Source organism: Pelodiscus sinensis, chromosome 8, assembly GCF_052426305.1.
Source record: "Pelodiscus sinensis isolate ZL-2025 chromosome 8, ASM5242630v1, whole genome shotgun sequence".
In the NCBI taxonomy this organism is placed as follows: Eukaryota; Metazoa; Chordata; order Testudines; family Trionychidae; genus Pelodiscus; species Pelodiscus sinensis.
Window position 1 is genome coordinate 23103897 of NC_143059.1, and position 20030 is coordinate 23123926.

The 20030-nt window shown below is 40.4% G+C and overlaps 1 protein-coding gene across 2 annotated transcripts in view; it reads right to left on the minus strand.

Annotated features, from left to right (window-relative positions):
- Nucleotides 1–266: 266 nt before the first annotated feature.
- Nucleotides 267–20030, minus strand: part of RTKN2 (rhotekin 2) — a 68404-nt gene continuing 48640 nt past the window's right edge. For both annotated transcript variants that reach the window (XM_075934886.2, XM_075934885.2), the window contains exons 10-12: nt 16568–16733; nt 15070–15177; nt 267–8475 (exon numbers count right to left, since the gene is read on the minus strand). In XM_075934886.2, the coding sequence (XP_075791001.2) occupies nt 7913–8475; nt 15070–15177; nt 16568–16733 (837 nt within the window). In that variant the 3' untranslated portion in view covers nt 267–7912. The remainder of the gene's footprint in view (nt 8476–15069; nt 15178–16567; nt 16734–20030) is intronic.

The window sequence follows — 20030 nt, forward strand, 5'->3', positions numbered from 1 at the left end:
AAAGTAATATCAATACAATGTATGATGAGTCTCACAAATAATAAGATAAAACTGGAATAGTCCTTCGAGTACTATAAGTACCATTCAGCTATTAGAGACAGCTTAAAATAATACTATTTCTCTGCTACATGCTTTACTCCTCCATAAACATCTTAGAGGTATACAATAAAGTAGACTACAATTTTTCTAACCCAAAATACTACTTTTATATAAGCTTCAGCATGCATTTTGTACAGTATATTCATAGCTTGGGAAATGAATAGATGAAAAATCTGAAAAAAAAAGTACCAAATTTCAGTAAAATGCTAACAGTAAAAATAGTTGCATTTGTGAAGTACCATATCCTCCTTCTATTGGAAAATTTGTGGAGTTGAACAACATATTAAAACCAGAAAGCAATAAAAGTAAACATGGTCAAATATTGGAATAAATTGCCAAGGGAGGTGGTGGAATCTCCCTCTCTGGAGATATTTAAGAACAGGTTAGACAGACATCTGTCAGGGATGGTGTAGACGGAGCCTGGTCCTGCCTTGAGGGCGGGGGGCTGGACTCAATGACCTCTTGAGGTCCCTTCCAGTCCTATTATTCTATGATTCTAAACAAACATTCATATTACCGATCAAACCATTTAAGTGAAACTGAGAAAAAGAAAGAGAGAAGATAAAGGCAAGATTTCTAGCAAGTGTGGGTATGATAGAGAAATTTGCAGCTTTAATAATCAAGTACCTAACCAACTGATAAAGTAGAAGAATGAATAAACGTTTCTCTTCCATATTTTTCTCTTTGCAGATTTTTAACTATAGTAATGTTGCAAAAACTTTAATTCAGTTGAATTACTGAAATGTTTATTCTCTTTTATGGACAAAATTGAATACTAAAGCCCTAAAACATTGTTTAAAGTTAATTTTCCCTTCCCTCACCTCTGTTTTCCTGCACCAAACAGTTTTGTTACAATTTTATTATCTAGAAATGGCTTTATTTCGGAGGTCAAACTGTGCCATCAAAATGAAGGGGGGGGGGGGGGAGGGAAGCACCTGAAAAGAACATACTGGATTTGGGTCTTTGGACACATATGGCAAGACTTGACTCCTTATAGAGACTATGGACTCCTCAGATGGAGGAGAGGGATAAGTACTGAAAACCTATAAGCAAAATGTGACTAAAATTAACAGCATTTTTTAAGAACCTCGCCATCTGTCTTCTTTTCCCACCACTTCTGTGATTAACATGTCATCCTAACCCACTAATAAGCTGCTGTGAGAATGAAGAAAAATCTGTTTGGCAAGAATAGTCTGAATAGGAGTAATGAGGTTGCATAGCTGCTGTTCCTATCAGTGAATCCTCTCATCAGATTTTGGTAATGTTAGTTACTGGCTAAAACCTATATTGGAAAGATGGTGAGAGTTGGTGCTCTACACCAAAGACACCATTCCCTGTTTTAGAATGGACAACCTGGAAGGCAAGGCTCTTGAACGCTTATGCTGCCATGCTCTCACTGATAAAGCACAAGATGGAACACTCATGAAGGAAGCCACAGGTCATCAAATCAGACTAGAAAACCAGGTGAACCACTCCTTAAGCATTTACAACTTGAAGAAAGAAAAATAATCTTACCATGGAGGTTTATAACCCGAGGGAACCAATTCTGGAGGACCTATGCTGCCAATACTCAAGAGACCTTACAGTTGCCAATTAGGTGCGAATCTTTTTTTTAAATTAGAACTTATTTTGACAGATAAAGATGAATTTATCACTGAAATAGAAAGTTGTATTTGCCTAAGAGCATGTGAACAAAACTGATTGGGAGAAAAAAAAATATAAAAAGTAATGTGAGCAAAAATCTCCAAATTGCTACAATTCCTCTCTCTCTTACTCACTCACTTTACTTAATTAAATAATCCTGATTAAAATGAGGGTGTGAAAGAAGCAATAAAAAAGTCAATATATAATAGAAGGGAAAAAAGTGAAGGTAATGGTTATAAATATAAGTTAAATTGTGGGCAATTGACAAGACAAGTTAGAAGTGTGATTAAAAAAAGTTTTTGACTATGGACTTAAGGGCAATAAGAATTATTTTTAAAAGAAATCAGAAAAAAATTCTAACAATAACACAAATTAATTAATAGTGATAATAAAACTAGCAGTGATGTAAAAGCTAATTATTTTTTACTTTGTGTAAAAAAGGGTAATATGTGATATCAATTCATATTCAGCGTTGAAGCTTTTTTTTTCCAGCAGTAGGTAAAGACGACATTAAAATCATCTGCAAAAACGGAATACTTTTGAAACGGCTAAACCAGATCATTTGTACCCATGAATTTTACAAGTAGTATCTGAGGAACACTCTGGACCAAGTTAAAAATTAATAAAGCTTAAAAAAATAGGGAAGTTCTAGGGGTCTGGGAGAAAAAAAACCCACTGTGCCAGTCCTAAGTAAAATAACGGAATAGCTGATATGGGATTCATTTAAAGATGAAACTATAATTAATACTAGTCAACATTGTTATATGGAAAATAGGTATTGTCAAATAAGCTTTATACCTTCTGAATACTTTATTTGATAATTTCATGCACTGATATAGTACACTTAAGATGTTTTTAAGGTGGGTGAATTAGTTGTACACATTCTGAGTAAAATACTAGTGCTGTCAATACAGCTATAAAATGGATTAAAAACAAGCAGATCTCAAAAATGTAATTAATGAGAGTGGGCATTTTTTATGAGATCTCAAAGGGATAAGTTCTTGGCCCAATACTATTAATTATTTTTAATTAATGATCTGATAGAAAATATAACATTACTGGTGATAAAGTTTGCATAGGACACGGGGATTGGTGAAGTAGTAACAAAATGAAGACAGGTCACCAAAATTAAAAAAAAACAATCCAGTAATAACAAAAAAACCACCCCAGTTACCTGATTCTGTAACGTATTCTTCGAGATGTGTTGCTCATGTCCATTCAACATAGGTATGTGTGCTCATCTCATGTACCAGTGCCAGAAGATTTTCCCTCACCAGTACCTGTAGGGAACCAGGTATATAAGTAACCCATGGGCTCCTCCCTCCACAGTTCCTTCTTGCCAGAACGCCACAGACAGGAAGGAGGGTGGAGAGTTGAATGGACACGAGCAACACAACTTGAAGAAAACCAGTTAAGGAACAGGTAAATGTCTTTACCTCTTCTTCGGGTGCTTGCTCATGTCCATTGATGACTTCAAGCAGTATTTGCAGAGGGAGGTAGGATTTTCAAGGACACGCAGACCACAACACAGCTCTATTGAATTCCGTGCCATCCCTAGCATGTTGCATTGTGGCATAATGGGACGTAAATGTGTGTACTGAAGACCACGTTGCTGCATGTCAAATGTCTTGAATTGGGATATTTGCTAGGAAGGCAGCTAAAGAGGCTTGGGCCCTGATAGAATGAGCTCTCACCAATGGGATGACTGAGCATCTGCTAACTTGTAACACATGTGAATGCAGGAGTGATCCACCTACAGATCCTCTATGAAGATACTGGAAGACCCTTCACCTGATCAGCATTAGCCACAAAGAGCTGCATGGACTTATGCAAGGGCTTTGTTCTCTTCAGACAGAAAGCGAGTGCCTTCCTGACATCCAAGGCATGAAGACATCGCTCCTCATTTGTCTTATGAAGCATAGGATAGATAATGAAAATGAAAATGAAAATATCCTGACCAATGTGAAACATGGACACTATCTTGGGCAGGAAGGCTGAGTGAGGTCTAAGTTGCACTTTATCCTTGAAGAAGATATTGTACAGGTGCTCTGGACAGCAACGCATGAAGCTCCAACACCCTTCTTGCCATAAGAAAAGCTACCTTTAGCAAAGAAGTGAAAGGGGGCAAGTGAGTGGCTCAAATGGAGGACCAGTGAGCCTAGCCAGGACCAGATTAAGGTTTCACTTGGAAAGAGGTTCTGGGTCCTATAGGAATAAACCTTCTCGGCCCTTCAAAAATTGATCCGTAATTTCATGTGAGAACACTGAGCGACCTTGAATCGGTGGATGGAAAGTGAAGATGCAGCAAAATGCACTCTGATTGAAACTAATGCAAGATCTTTGTGCTTCAAGTATAAAAGATAATAAAGGATCTGCTGGAGCAGAGCATCAACAGAGGTGCCTCCTCTCTGCGCAGCATAGATAAAACGGGTCCACTTTACAGTGTGGGTAGACCAAGTTGAGGGTTTCCTACTTTCCAGAAACACTTGTTGCACCTTGGCTGAACAGGTCTGCTCCTGTAGGTTCAATCATAGAATAATCATGCTGTGAGGTGGTGCCGCAGTAGGCCTGGGTGGAGGAAGTGGCTGTGATCTTGGGACAAGAGATTCTGGGGAAATGGCAGTAGATGAGGGGCCTACTGAAGGAGGCTCATAAGTGTGCCAAACCAGTGCTGGTGCAACGAGTATTACCTTTGTGGAGTTCTGACTGATTTTCTGGAAGATCTTGCTGATCAACGGGAATGAGGGGAGGGGGAAAAATACATACATGAGACCGTCCTTCCAAGGGAGAAGAAAGGCATCCACAATGGAGCCCTCTTCCAGACCCAGCCTGGAGCCAAACCTGAGGCATTTTGCATTCTGTTTCATTGCGAACAGGTCTACTCAGAGAGAGCTCCACTCTCGGAAGAGCGTGAGGATCCACTCAAGATGTAAAGACTACTCATGGTGAGACAAGAACTCTCTGCTCAGGTGGTCCACAATCACATTCCAGGCTCTGGGGAGATGCTGTGTAAAACACAGAAGTCCCAGAGACAAAGTGCTTCCTTGCAGAGCGACAGGGAGTGGGCTCCTCCCTGTTAGTAATTTAGAATATGGTAGCCATAGTGTCCATAAGAACCCAAAACACACTGTCTCACAGGTGAGGTAAGAACACTTTACAAATGCTTCAAACCACCCTACGCTCCCTGATGTTTATGTGCAGGATCCTCTCCTCCAACATCCATTGTCCTTGTTTCCAGAGCAGTCCAAAAGTAAGCACCCCATACCTGGTCTGAGGCATCAGACACCAGCTCCCTTGAGTGTGGAGGCTGTCGAAAGGGAACACCAGACATGAGATTGTCCCACTTGATGGACCATTTCAGGGTCTCTAGGATGTGTGCCGGTACCATGCCCATCCAATCAAGTGAGTATCAGGCTGTGGAGCACACTGACACTAGCCATAGGAAGCCTGGCAAGACACACTACATCAGTGCATGCCACCATGTGACTGAAGCAAACCTGTGCAGTTGTCAGAGTGTGAAGGATGGTTGCTGAATCAGGGCCAGTAAAGTATCAACCAGGAGACTGAGCTGGCGGCATGTGCTGAGGAGAAGGGAGCTGTTCTGCTGAATCTTGATTCTAGTACAATCTTTGGTCAGCCAGTCATCTAGGTAGGGACAGATCTGAACCCCTCAACGCTTCAGGGAGATGGGGTGGGCGTACACTGATGTATACTTTGTGAATACTCTGGGAGATGTAGTTAGGCCAAAGGGAAGTACTGCAAACTGGTAATGATTCTGACCTACTTTGAACTGCAAAAATTGCCTGTGTCCCTTGAGGATCGTGCTGTGAAAATACATGTCTAAACTGGAAATAACTGATACCAGGGAGACCATGCAAAACTTGAGAGAATGATTCAAGCTTTGCAAGTCCAGAATGGGCCTGAGACCATGGGGATTAAAAAAATATCAGGAGTGAAAACTCGGTTCTGGAACCAGATAGGTACCCTTTCCACTGCTTCCACTTGGAGCCACTCCACAACCTCCTGCTTGAGAAAATGCTTGTAAGAAGAGACTCTGAAGCAGGAGAGAAAGTGTAGGTGGGGAGGGGAAGCGGGAGGTTGGAGGACAACTGGAGCATGTAGTCATGCTATGGTGGCGAGAACCCAACAGTCTGTGGTGATATCTCTCCAGGCTGACAGGAAGAGATGGAGGTGAGAAGCAAATAAACGAGGAGGATCCTGTGTGGCCTGGGGGCAAAAAGACCTGCAAATGAGACACCTATCTGAGATTTGGGTTTCTCTCAGATAACAGAGGCAGTCAGCATGTGGGTCACTGACTGGCATAGGCCTGCAGCACAGGCTTTAAAGCCAGGGGAGTGGAGTATGTCCTGTCTCTAGGCTAAGTCCCTACAGGGGAACTAATAAAGTGCTAGTTTAACTATTTACATTTATCTAAACTAGAGAAAAACTATTTACAACTGAATGAACAGATTAACTAGCTTCAGCTGAGGCTGGAGCACACTGTTCCAAGCACTGTCGCTGGTAGCAAGAAGGAACTGAGGAGGGGCGAGCCTGGAAGATGCCCTATATAGTATGGCACGTGCATGCCACTCTCGGGGACACTGGACCCAGTCCCCTATGGGTACTGCTGAGGGAAAATCTTCCAATACCGGTGCATGTGGCAAGCACAAACATCTATGCTGAACAGACATGAGCAAGTACTCAAAGAAACAAATATATCATTCCTTCTAAGACCATTGTAAGACTGAAGCTAAGGGTCTCTAGACTACAGGGTTTTTTTTTTTTTTAAGTGGCCTTTTTTCGAAAAAACTTCCCTTGCATCTAGACTGCTGCTGTGTTCTTTAAAAAGTAAATCGAAAGAACGCGGCAGTCTTTTTGACTGCGGAAAGCCTTGTTTTACATGGAAGAACACCTTTTTTCAAAAGTGCTCTTTCGAAAAAAGGCGCTATCTAATGCAAACTGTGCTTTTTCGAAAAAGAGCATCCAGACTTGCTTTTTTGAAAGTACTGGTTGTAGTATAGATGCTCTTTTTCGAAAGGGGCTTTTTCGAAAGTATCTTTTGAAAAAGTCTCTTTCGAAAGACTTGCAGGTCTAGACGTAGCCTAAAAGAGCAGCAAATATGTTATGGAAATCATTTCCTGTTAAAATAGTTCTATTTGTTTTATTCTCTATTCTTCTGTTCTGCAGTCCAATTACTTGAGGATGTTCAATTTTACGTGATTATGTATTTGTTCTTTAGTTTGTCTGCTTCTGCTACTTCTTATTTTTCCACCTTTGTAATATGATAATTTGCTGCTGAAAGAATGATTACAGTTGTCAATATCAGAAAAAAGGATTGTGATGAAACGAAGATCGAGCAGGGGCACTCTTGAAAACCTATTTGACCAATTCTGCAAAGGATTTGCAAGTGAGAACCTCATTCTCATGCTGAATACATGGAATTTAATGAACTAACAAGTTAGTAAGGGTCCAACTTGTAGTCCTTTTACAAGATTACAACCATAGAGATTCCACTACATGCACAAGAACAAAAACAGAACTCATGCCCAAGAAATTTAAAAACTTCTGCTCCATCAGCTACATTTTAAAACTAGACTAAGATTTTACAAAACATGATTAGGAAAAAACAAACAACCTGTCTAAGGCAACCAACATAGGGATTTAACAATAGTTATAAACCATCTTGTGCGCTATCAGAATTAATGGATAACCTGCAGTAGTGTTGGCCAATTCTGACAGTACATGATCCAGAAAAAAATCTTGTAGATCGCAGGCTGAGCTAGCAGAGTTGTTCATACATAAGAACATAAGAACAAAAGTTCAAAAACTTCTTAATTTATAAACTGAGCACGTCTGACATTGAGTCACTGAAAAATCTTGGAATTGTTTTTCAGAACATGATCATGTAGTATGGAGAAGGGCAAAGATTTAAACTTCTTGGAGATGTTCCCTTCTCCTACAAAACACACGGACCCCTTTCTACCTTGCCAGAGAAATTCTTTAGACCTTGACAATGACAAGCAGAGCTGAAATTTTAACAAAGTATGGGGTTAGAATTATATATATTAAAAATATTTGCAATGCTCCAGTTTTTGTCAAAGACCCAGATCACTGATAAATGTCAAGTGCTGAGAAACTTTATGTGTCGATCACTTTTACAAATTAAATGTTATATCTGTGACTGCAACCATGATTGAGGGGCTAGTATTTCTTGGACGGATTTCTGTCTAGGAGCTGGCACTGGTTTGGTTTCTGACTTGGACTCAGTAACTGAAGAAACAGGATTTTCATAGTCCATTGAGCTGTTTTGCGTGCAAGGAACCGGTTTGCAAGGAGAAGCAATTGGCTTCTTCAACTGATACATCATGGAAGATACCTTGTAATCAAAAGAAGAAATATTATGTGCAATGGCAGGCTTCTTCCACAAGTTTTCCTTGTCCAATTGGTCTGTGCTCATCTGCTCTTTTGAGCTGTATGGTGACTTATCAGATGGTGGAAGTGGAGCTCTTCTTTTCTTTACTTTGCCATCATTAGGACTTACTACCTCACTACTTGCATCTGGAAACACAATATTTTTTTGGACATGCATCTGGTGAGAACCATCAAATAATGGGGCCCATACAGAAGGTCCAGACTCTTTCTGCTGGCCAATCAGGAACTCTCCATCAGTCTCCTCAATTTTTCTTTGAATTATATCTGTTAAACCTTCATGTTTCACTGGAGAATCAATACCTACAATTTTAGAAGACATTAGACAGACTGATTAAAATGGATCCTAAGAATTTCACTCACTCTGAGAGTGGTTATAAATTATCTGAATGCAAAACTGTGAAAAGCATGACCACCCAAATCTTAGACTAGCACAAAGACCTACAAATGGAAAAATTCCAGAAAAGGAAAAAGTATAGAAATGGAAAAGATTATGTTTACAGAAAGAGGCCTACAAGATTTCTATGGTTTTAAGGACTTAATAGGCTGTCATCATAGTGCTCAAAAGTCAAAACTGTTAAATATTCTTGCTCTTATTCTCCCCACCTCACTTGCAAAGGACACTTTTACAGTTGGAGGTTTTTTCTTTAATAAGTTCTTGAAACTAGTGTCCTCTCCCCCCCCCAATGTGGAGCATCTGGTATTGGCCACTGTCGACAGAAAGGATTCTGGGCTAGATGGTCCTTTAGTCTGACCCACTATGGCCATTCTTATGTTCTTAATGTAATTTACAATGCAATGGCCAGAATATATACAAATTTTTTATTTCCCTGTATGTATATCTGTATCACGTGGGCTCTCTCTGACTCTAGAACAGCAGCAAGAATATAAAGATATCACAATGTGACATTGCAGATCATATTTTTCATAGTAGTATTATCATATGATCATGACAATTATAATGCATTTTGTACAAGGGGCCATGTATGGTGTAACTGGAAAAGTTATGATTTTCTGAATATGATTACCCTATTCATATGCATGTATCCTTTTTGTTTCTGAAGTTATGACTATTGATTATGTAGCTGTATTTCACAGGTAGTCACACCTGGGTGACACCTACTAGGCAAAATGCTTCCAATTGAAACACCTAATTGTGAAGGGCCCTTTCAAGGTAATGGACCATTAGGAAGAACAACAGGCCTTAGGAGAACCTTATTCTCCACCTGATGAGCTTTCCTGTGAATGTTTCTGCTAACTTATAAGTAATGGCTACTATGAGGGCAAGTGACCAGCTCACACGAGTTTGAAGTCAATTTTGGGGGCCTTTATTTTTCCACAAACTGGGCTGGGGAACTTTTTTTTTTTTTAAACAAAGTGTTCCTGCCATATGCTAAAGCTAAATAAGGCAGAGTGTGACATCATCTGTTGTTCTTCATTCTCCCACAACTCAAAATCTGAAAGAAGCTCCAAAAGAAAAGGATTTGGAATAGAAGCAGGCATCCCAAACTGCAAAGCAAATGTAACTTGTCCCTTAAGAATCTACAAGCCTGCTTGTATTATGAGCCATGGTGAAAATTTGTTAATTGATATCGTGTCTTTGGCTTAGTTTGTGGTTCTGTTTATTTGCCAGATAATCTACTTTGATCTATTTGCTATCCCTTATAATCACTTAAAATTGATTACTCTGTAGTTAATAAACTTGTTTATATTTTAACCTAACCCAGTGTACCTTTAAGTAGAGAAATAATATCTCAGCTTGGCTATCACACTGATTTTTTTATCCACACTGCAGGAGAGGCAGACATATTAACAACCTTATACTGTACAGGCAGTCCCCGGGTTACGTACAAGATAGGGACTGTAGGTTTGTTCTTAAGTTGAATTTGTATGTAAGTCGGAATTGGTACATATTGTAGGGGAAACTCTGGCCAAACATTTCTCCAGAGCTCAGATTTATTCTCCCACACCTCACTTCCCTCAGTCCTTTATTCTCCAGCTGATGTGTCTGCTGAGAAAAGCCGCTCCGCGTCTCCCTGGTCTGCTGGGGAGGGGCGCTAGCTTCGCGTCTCCCTGGTCTGCTGGGGGGGAAGCAGCTAGTGCGGGGTTGCCTCACCCTGTTTGTAAGTAGGGATCCGATGTAAGTCGGATCCATGTAACCCTGGGACTGCCTGTACAGATCCCTGTGCAGTGTAAGGCAAAGTAATTTTAGGTTTATGCTCCAGAAGGGGAGTGCATGGATGGGAAGCTGGACAACTGGCTGGGGTCTGCTGTTTATACTTGGGTAGCTCAGTTTGGATGTATGGTACCACCTGCTGTCATGTTGGGTGGTAATTAGGAAGGTTAAAAAGCGGTAATTAGGTAACTGTGTAACCACTGAAAATCTCAATGGTCACACACTACAGACTCTGTAGTATAAAGCATTATAAAACTCAATGACCCACATAGTTACAGAGAAGTAGCCATGTTAGTCTGATAAGTTTAAATGTTTGTCTGCTGCTTGATTTCATGTCTGAATTGCAAAAATGCTCAAATTAAGATGTGGATCATTGATAAAAAAAGCAGTCGTGTAGCACTTTAAAGACTAACAAGATAGTTTATTAGGTGATGAGCTTTCGTGAGGCAGACCCGCTTCTTCATCACCTAATAAACTATCTTGTTAGTCTTTAAAGTGCTACACGACTGCTTTTTTTGTTTTATCATTGATCCACATCTTAATTTGAGCATTTTTGCAATTCAGACAGGAAATCAAGCAGCAGGCAAACATTTAAACTTGTTATCCATATAAAATGTTTTTAAGCCAATATCACATCATATCCATTAAATCATTAAATAAAGTAACCTACTTGTAGTGTATAAAATATATTTCCATAAACATTATATACTCCTCTGCACTGTAGTTCACTATGCAATAACTGATTTCTGAACATTGGTACAGCTCAAACACATTTTAGAGAGTTTTTTTTTTTACAGTTATTGCCAGTGACCACACACTAAGTTCTAAGTAGATTGTATGTAGTTTGGAAAAAAGACAGGTAATTGAATGCAACTAGTTAAAGGCATTATTTGTCTGTAGTCTGTATTATTTAAAACCATTACCTTTTTATCCTCTGGATTTTGAATGATTTCTCTGGTGAATCTTTATTTCTAGTGATAGCTTTTTTGTTTCAATGTTTTCAAGGCTTCTTATATACAGCTCACATTGAACTTATTTTAAATTCGAAGTATGAAAGTGTGTTCACTTAGTACTAATATTAAGAAATACATTTAATATGAAAAAGCGACGAGGAGTCCTGTGGCACCTTATAGACTAACTGAAGTGTAGGAGCATAAGCTTTCGTGGGCAAAGACCCACTTCGTCAGATGCATGTAGTGGAAATTTCCAGAGGCAGGAATAAATATGCAGGCCAGGATCAGGCTGGAGATGACCAGGTGGATCCAATCAAGGAGGATGAGGCCCACTTCTAGCAGCTGATCTGGAGGTGTGAATTCCAAGAGAATAGAAGCTGCTTTTGTAGTTAGCGAGCCATTCACAGTCTTTGTTTAATCCAGAGTTGATTGTGTCAAACTTAAAGATGAACTGTAGCTCAGCAGTTTCTCTTTGAAGTCTGGTCCTGAAGTTTTTTTGCTGCAGGATGGCTACTTTTAGATCTGCAATTGTGTGTCCAGGAAGATTGAAGTGTTCCCCTACAGGTTTTTGTATGTTGCCATTCCTAATATCAGATTTGTGTCCATTGATTCTTTTACGTAGGGACTGTCCTGTTTGGCCGATGTATATAGCAGTGGGGCATTGTTGGCACATGATGGCATATATTATGTTGGTGGATGTGCAGGAGAATGTACCAGTGACAGTATGGCTGATCTGGTTAGGTCCTGTGATGGTGTTGCTGGTGTATATATGTGCAAGTTTCTTCTCTGCCCACAAGTACAAACAGATATCATCTTTCTCTCCAAATGCAAACGGATGGACATTATACCAAATAGACTGAAGGTGAAAAATCCATTGCTATCTACATACTGCACAGACTACAGTGAGAGATTATGCCATATACTATCCAAAAAACTGAGGAACCACCTGATCAGCATCCTGTACAGCAAACAGGAAAACATCAAAAAAGAGCTCTCCAATCTGGAGTCTCTCATAAAACACCAACCTTCTGCACAAATGGACTTTACTAAAACAAGACAGGAGATCTACATTACACACTTCACTTCTCTACAGAGGAAAAAGGACTGTAAGCTGTCTAAAATCCTACCTGCCACATGGGGCCACAACAATGGTACTCCTAACTCACCCAGCAATATCGTCAATCTCTCCAACTACACACTCAGCTCGGCAGAAGAATCTGTTCTATCTCGGGGACTCTCTTTTTGCCCCGCCACCCCCACTAACATGATACAGTTCTGCGGTGATCTGGAAGCCTACTTTCGCCGTCTCCGTCTCAAGGAATACTTCCAACACGACACTGAACAGTGCACTGACACACAGATACCTTCCCACCAACAGCACAAGAAGAAGAACTCCACATGGACTCCTCCTGAGGGCCGAAATGGCAGTCTGGACCTCTACATAGAATGCTTCCGCCGACGTGCACAGGCAGAAATTGTGGAAAAACAGCATCGCTTGCCTGGTAACCTCAGTCGTGCAGAACGCAATGCCATCCACAGCCTCCGGAACAACTCTGACATTATAATCAAAGAGGCTGACAAAGGAGGTGCTGTTGTCATCATGAACAGGCCTGACTACCTAAAGGAGGCTGCCAGACATCTCTCCAACACCAAATTCTACAGGCCACTTTCCTCAGATCCCACTAAGGAATATACTAAGAAACTGCACCATCTGCTCTGGACACTCCCCAAACAAACACAGGAACAAATCGACACACCTTTAGAGCCCCGACCAGGGTTGTTCTATCTATTACCCAAGATCTACAAACCTGGAAATCCCGGACGCCCCATCATCTCGGGCATTGGCACTCTTACTGAAGGACTGTCTGGCTATGTGGACTCTCTGCTCATACCCTACGCCACCAGCACTCCCAGTTACCTTCGTGACACTACGGATTTCCTGAGAAAACTACAATGCATAGGTGATCTTCCAGAAAACACCATCCTAGCCACCATGGATGTAGAGGCTCTCTACACAAACATCCCACATGCAGATGGAGTACAAGCTGTCAGGAACAGTATTCCTGATGATGCCACAGCACAACTGGTGGCTGAACTCTGTGAATTTATCCTCACACACAACTATTTCAGATTTGGTGACAACATATACCTCCAGACCAGTGGCACTGCTATGGGCACCCGCATGGCCCCACAATACGCCAACATTTTTATGGCTGACCTGGAACAACGCTTCCTCAGCTCTCGTCCACTTACACCCCTTCTCTACATCGATGACATCTTCATCATCTGGACCCATGGGAAGGAGACTCTGGAAGAATTTCACCATGATTTCAACAGCTTCCACCCCACCATCAACCTCAGCATGGACCAATCTACACGGGAGGTCCATTTCCTGGACACCACGATACAAATAAGTGACGGTCATATCAATACCACCCTATACAGAAAACCTACCGACCGCTATACTTACCTGCATGCCTCCAGTTTCCATCCCGGACACACCACACGATCCATTGTTTACAGCCAAGCACTGAGGTACAACCGCATATGCTCCAACCCCTCAGACAGAGACCTACACCTACAAGACCTTCAACAAGCATTCTGTAAACTGCGATACCCACACGAGGAAGTGAGGAGACAGATTGACAGAGCCAGACGTGTACCCAGAAGCCTCCTGCTACGGGACAAGCCCAAGAAAGAAACCAACAGAACACCACTGGCCATCACCTATAGTCCCCAGCTAAAACCTCTCCAACGCATCATTAGTGATCTTCAGCCCATCCTGGACAATGATCCCTCGCTCTCACAGGCCTTGGGAGGTAGGCCGGTCCTTGCCCACAGACAACCCGCCAACCTGAAGCATATTCTCACCAGCAACTACACACCGCACCATAATAACTCGAACTCAGGAACCAATCCTTGCAACAAACCTCGGTGCCAACTCTGCCCACATATATACACCAGCAACACCATCACAGGACCTAACCAGATCAGCCATACTGTCACTGGTACATTCTCCTGCACATCCACCAATGTAATATATGCCATCATGTGCCAACAATGCCCCACTGCTATATACATCGGCCAAACAGGACAGTCCCTACGTAAAAGAATCAATGGACACAAATCTGATATTAGGAATGGCAACATACAAAAACCTGTAGGGGAACACTTCAATCTTCCTGGACACACAATTGCAGATCTAAAAGTAGCCATCCTGCAGCAAAAAAACTTCAGGACCAGACTTCAAAGAGAAACTGCTGAGCTACAGTTCATCTTTAAGTTTGACACAATCAACTCTGGATTAAACAAAGACTGTGAATGGCTCGCTAACTACAAAAGCAGCTTCTATTCTCTTGGAATTCACACCTCCAGATCAGAGGCTAGAAGTGGGCCTCATCCTCCTTGATTGGATCCACCTGGTCATCTCCAGCCTGATCCTGGCCTGCATATTTATTCCTGCCTCTGGAAATTTCCACTACATGCATCTGACGAAGTGGATCTTTGCCCACGAAAGCTTATGCTCCTACACTTCAGTTAGTCTATAAGGTGCCACAGGACTCCTCGTCGCTTTTGCAGATTCAGACTAACACGGCTACCCCTCTGATATTTAATATGAACTACTTGGTATGCAGTTATGTTGCTCCATTATATTACCTGAACTGCCCTTGAAAAATTCAGCATTATAACTTCAAACAGAAGAAGCTATTTGAATACAGACAACATTGTTTTGTTACCCTGCAGCTTGAAAAGACAAATCCCACTTACTCATATCATGGTAGACTGAGGTTGCCTCTTTTGTCAGAAACAAAGGTGGTTTCCGTGGTGACATAATCTCAATTTTCATGAATTCTTCACAACAGTGTTTCCACTGGCCTGAGAGGGAATAGGTAACAATGATTAGAACTTAAAACACTCCATGTTTTAAAGAATTTGAAATCATTAGGTTGCATTTGCGAACTACTTACCATACAAATTCAGATACTATTCATATCTGTAAGTATGCATTCTAATGTTGCAACTGAAGTTTCATCCGAACCCTTGACACAAAGATTATAAGCAGATATTAAACTAAGAGCTTCAATTTAGCCAACCCAGCTGTACTATCTGCCTGACTCTGTTTCCTTCATAATCTGGTGAAGAATATAATTTTCAGATACCAGCTTTTTTTTTTTTTTAAACTTAGTCCATCAACAGATACTCTTTATCTATTTATGCATTTAACTTGCACTTAATTGCCATAAAACTAACCAAACCTCTGCAAATTGCATACTGCTAATATTTGGAGGTAAACGCAAGAGACTAAAATGGCAAGTGAGATTGGATTGTCCTACACCAGAGAGTAAATCTTTTGTTTAGATTAAGAACAGTGAAGTCACACACTTCCTCTAGAAATCTAAAAGTGAACACACTGAAACATTTTATCACTGGAAATTAAAGATTAAGGAACAAGGCACCACTTACTCATTTTTCTCCTGAGTAGTAAAGCCCCATCTACTATATTTATCTGTCCTAAGCAAACAGTCACGTTCAAGATAGGGCTGGGAAATACCAGGTATAAAACCTTATGGCCAGGAGGAACCACTTCAGTCCAAATATCCCCAATTGCTTAGTTCTATAAGACTGACAACTCATTCACCCAGAGTGCTATCCAAGCAAAAGCTGAATACTCAAGGGTGCAATAATTCTACAGAGTGCCTTTTCTAGCTGCAATAGTTAATCTAATTTTGAGTCAAACCAAGTTTTCAATAAATTTCAAAAGTCTCAGCATCCCCAGGTTTCCTTTTACGCTTCATCCCCAAAGGTTTCTATTTTTCTCCAATGATGTCAGGATTCTACAAAGTAGCTAACTATACATTACTACCACAGAAGAGGAAAGGATGGTGAGACTCCAGCAAGCCTTTGAATGATAACCTACTTAAACTGCTAAACAGATCACTGTCTTCTGAAACCACACACACAGAGAAGTCTACGTCTATTTTGATTTCCTGAGAAAAATTAAACCAGATATTTCCAAGATTATTGGAATTTACAGGAGGAATTACAAATTACGGACCCCTGAGGAGATGACTATGGTTCAGTAAAATATCTCTATTTTTCAGTGGGAGAGAACATTCTACCAACTGCATTCCTGCAGAACATTTTAATTCTCTTTATTACAGGTGATGGATTATTTATGTAATTTCAGTTCAGATTGCCCAGTGTTTCTTTTGATGTTACATAGCTGTCCTACTAAAAGGACATGCTGTCAAAACTACACACTTACTAAGATCATAGAAATGCTGCCACAACGCTTCCATCCACTTATGAAGTTCTTCTCTGCTGTCAGATGCAAAGAGTTGAGTCATAGCCTCTTCATCCACAGGGTTGATCACAGAAAAAGTATTACTTCTTTCCTTGGTGCCCTTTTCGACAGCACGGATTCTGGTTTCCTACGAATTACAATAAAATAGATTGAGATTCTGGTAATCAGTTATTGCTTCACCCAATCATAAATCTTCAGTTCAACATTAATATCATAAGCAGATACAAATTAGGTTATTTATCCAGTGTAAATTTAGTTGTTTGGGAAGGGGGATTTTTAAAAGTTAAACAAAATAATAGACAATACAAAATTAGTTTCTTAGATAATTAAAAGAAAAGGCAATAAATATGAAAGATAACAGAATAAAGCTGAATGTGTGCAGTGCATATTATACACCAAGAACACATATTATAACAGTTCTTTAAACCAGTGGTTCCTAACAGCCGGGCCGCAGACCTCTGGCTGCCAGGCTGTGGCAGCTCTGGGGGCCAGGGTACACTGATCTCACTGCGGTTGTTGGGAGAGATGTGTCCTGCCCCACCTCAACCTTTTGTGATGCAGGCAGCAGTGCAGAGCTAGGTGAGGGGGGCAGGGCAGGCACTGGGGGTTCCAGAGGCGTGGCTAGTGCTGGGTGGCTCTGGAGGCTAAGCTAGTAGTGGGGGGGGGGGGGGGGGACTTTGGGGCAGGGCTGGCACTGGGGGGCTCTGAGGATGAGAGGCTAGCACTAGGGGAAGGGTTGGGTGCAGGAAACTCTAGGGTCAGTGGATGGTGCTGTGGGGTAGTAGAGGGGTGGGGGACTCTAGAGGTTAGGGCTGGCACTGAGGGCTCAGCTTTTGATCAACCAGCAACATTTTATCTACATATTCATCATTTGTGTGATGAATATTCTAATAAAACGTTGTCAGTCTCCCTAAAGTTTGTGAATGGGTTTGCCAGGCCCTGGTATTTAAAAGGTTGGGAACCACTGCCTTAAACAGTTCATCCTGTCAGGGCTCATCTTTCCTCAGTACTATGCAGTACTTAATAGGGGACAGTAGGTTATTCTGTTTTTAATATTTATTCTAGTCAACCTTTTTTTTTTTTAATACATGGTGTTTAGTTTTCCTATGATAGCAAGAAAGATTTCTTTTTGAGTGCAATTGTGCATTCTAACCTGGAACTATTTTAGTTTAGTTTCAGTAAATCAATGCATTTGTCTAATACCATAGTAACAGAAATGTGGAGAATAAAACCATCCAGTCCAAGTTGAAAGGGACATTTATAGAAAAAGTTACCCACACAGATCTAATGGAACAAATATCCAGCATACAAAAATTCAAAGTTCAGAGTATTGCAAATTTTACATTTTTGCCTTCATGCCAAAAATCTATTTGCTCTCACATACCCAAATATTTATTTTGAAAATAGCCCTATTTAGCGAGTTCTGACCCGATTCCGTTAAAATACTATTGTCCCATAGCATAAACTAAAACAATGTTCTTTGTTTGGAAAGGACTTTGCTATTTTAATCATGTTCTTGAACTATGGTGCAACATTACTCAGTCCAAAGTTCTACATTGTTCAAGGACATGGTTCAAACAGTTTCAAAATCTGGATTGGACCTTGTGGTATATCAATCATATACGGCTTTCCTGATATTTTACTACAGTACAAAGTAGCACTTGTTGCAATCTGATTAAAATAATGCCCCGTCTTTTTTGTAATGCAAGGTACAAAAATATTTTAAGAGAGACTAAAAATCTTGTTGGATGCAGCGCAAAATATTCTAATGCACACTTTGAAAACAATGCTGCTTTGCAGTGCACATGCTCATTCCATGAAATAAAATATAGTTATTAACCTTTCTTCATTTACAAACAAAAATCTAGGTTACATTAAAATGAAGACATTGCTTACTCCTTTAAACTTCTTTCACTTCAAACTGACTGAACCCCTCCCATTCCATTTCAAATGAATCTTAAACACCTGTTACAGATTTCAAATGTAGAACTAAGTAAATTAAGGTACATATATTTGTCCTGTGAGAATAATCCTAGTGCTGTTAGTCTGAAAAACAAAAGGCTGTTCTATAGAACATATCCCAGATTATTAAATGCATTATTGAGGTAACCATTTGAAATACTAACAGTTATTTGGATGGATTTGCTAATTTAAATTCGTCAATCTAAAATAGAAGAATAAGTAATTTATCTGTACGTGCTGAACCATTAACTCGGGTAAACATAGATACTGCCAAAAAATTAAATAAAACAGATTAACATTTGACAGGTAAGAACTTCAAGCATACCATATACAATTTTATGTTACAATGTTTGCTGCAGGCTTTATTTCATATATACGTTGCTATTCTAAGGAGATAAATTCTCAAGGAACAATCAATACCTCACACTTGCATATTTCATGAGTGATATAGGATACCATTAGAGCAGTGTTTCCCAATTGGTGCTTCTGGGGTTCCGCGAAGCGAAAGTAAGGGTTCCAGCAGAATGCAGCACTCCCCCACCCCCTCTTAAAGAGACAGAGTCTTTTTTGCCGGGGGCGGGGGGTTTGTTTTTTGCTTGACAAATTCTGGCGGGTCTTTTTTTTCCCCCCTTGACAAATTTTACCCTGGAAACCCTAGAGATTCCTTGAAATTCTTTTAAGCTGAAAAGGGTTCCGTGGACAAATAAAATAGGGAAACACTGCATTAGATTAATGAGCTGATCAGTTTACCTACCGTGCATTACAACATATCTATCTACCATGCATTACAGTACATGGCCTTCTTCACCAAAATAAAAACAAAACAAAACCCAATAAGGAACCATGTTATAATGCAATAATGTCCTTACCTTTCATAGTCTTAAAATTATTGAACAAATTATGTCACCGTCACTGTAATAGTCAGAACTATCATGCTGATTAAGCTCAGTTTTTCTGGTGTAGGCAATCCTGGGGAGTCAATATTGCTCCTGCTGAGGAGAGTGTTGTGCTCTAATTACGTATACTGTAATGCATAGGTAGAAAAATATAAGGGAGAGGAAAAAAAATGGTCACCTACCTTTTATAACTTGTTCTTGGAGATGTGTTGCTCATGTCCATTCCATTTAGGTGTGCGTGCACCACATGCATGACTGTGGGAAGTTTTTTTTCTTCTGCAGAATCCATTGGGCTTGCAGGGGAGCCCCCCGGAGTGGCGCCTCCATGGCAGGGCATATATACCTCTACTGGCCCTCCACCCTCTCCGTTGTTTCTAGCAGAAACACTCCAATGAAGGGGAGATGGGCAGGATTTGGAATGAACAGGAGCAAAACATCTTAAAAGAACAATAGTTAGGGAAAGGTAGGGAACTGTTTTTTCTTCTTTGAGTGATTGACCATGTCCATTCCATTTAGGTGAATCCCAATCCCAAACCAAAGGTAGGGTCAGAGACTAATGAGAAATG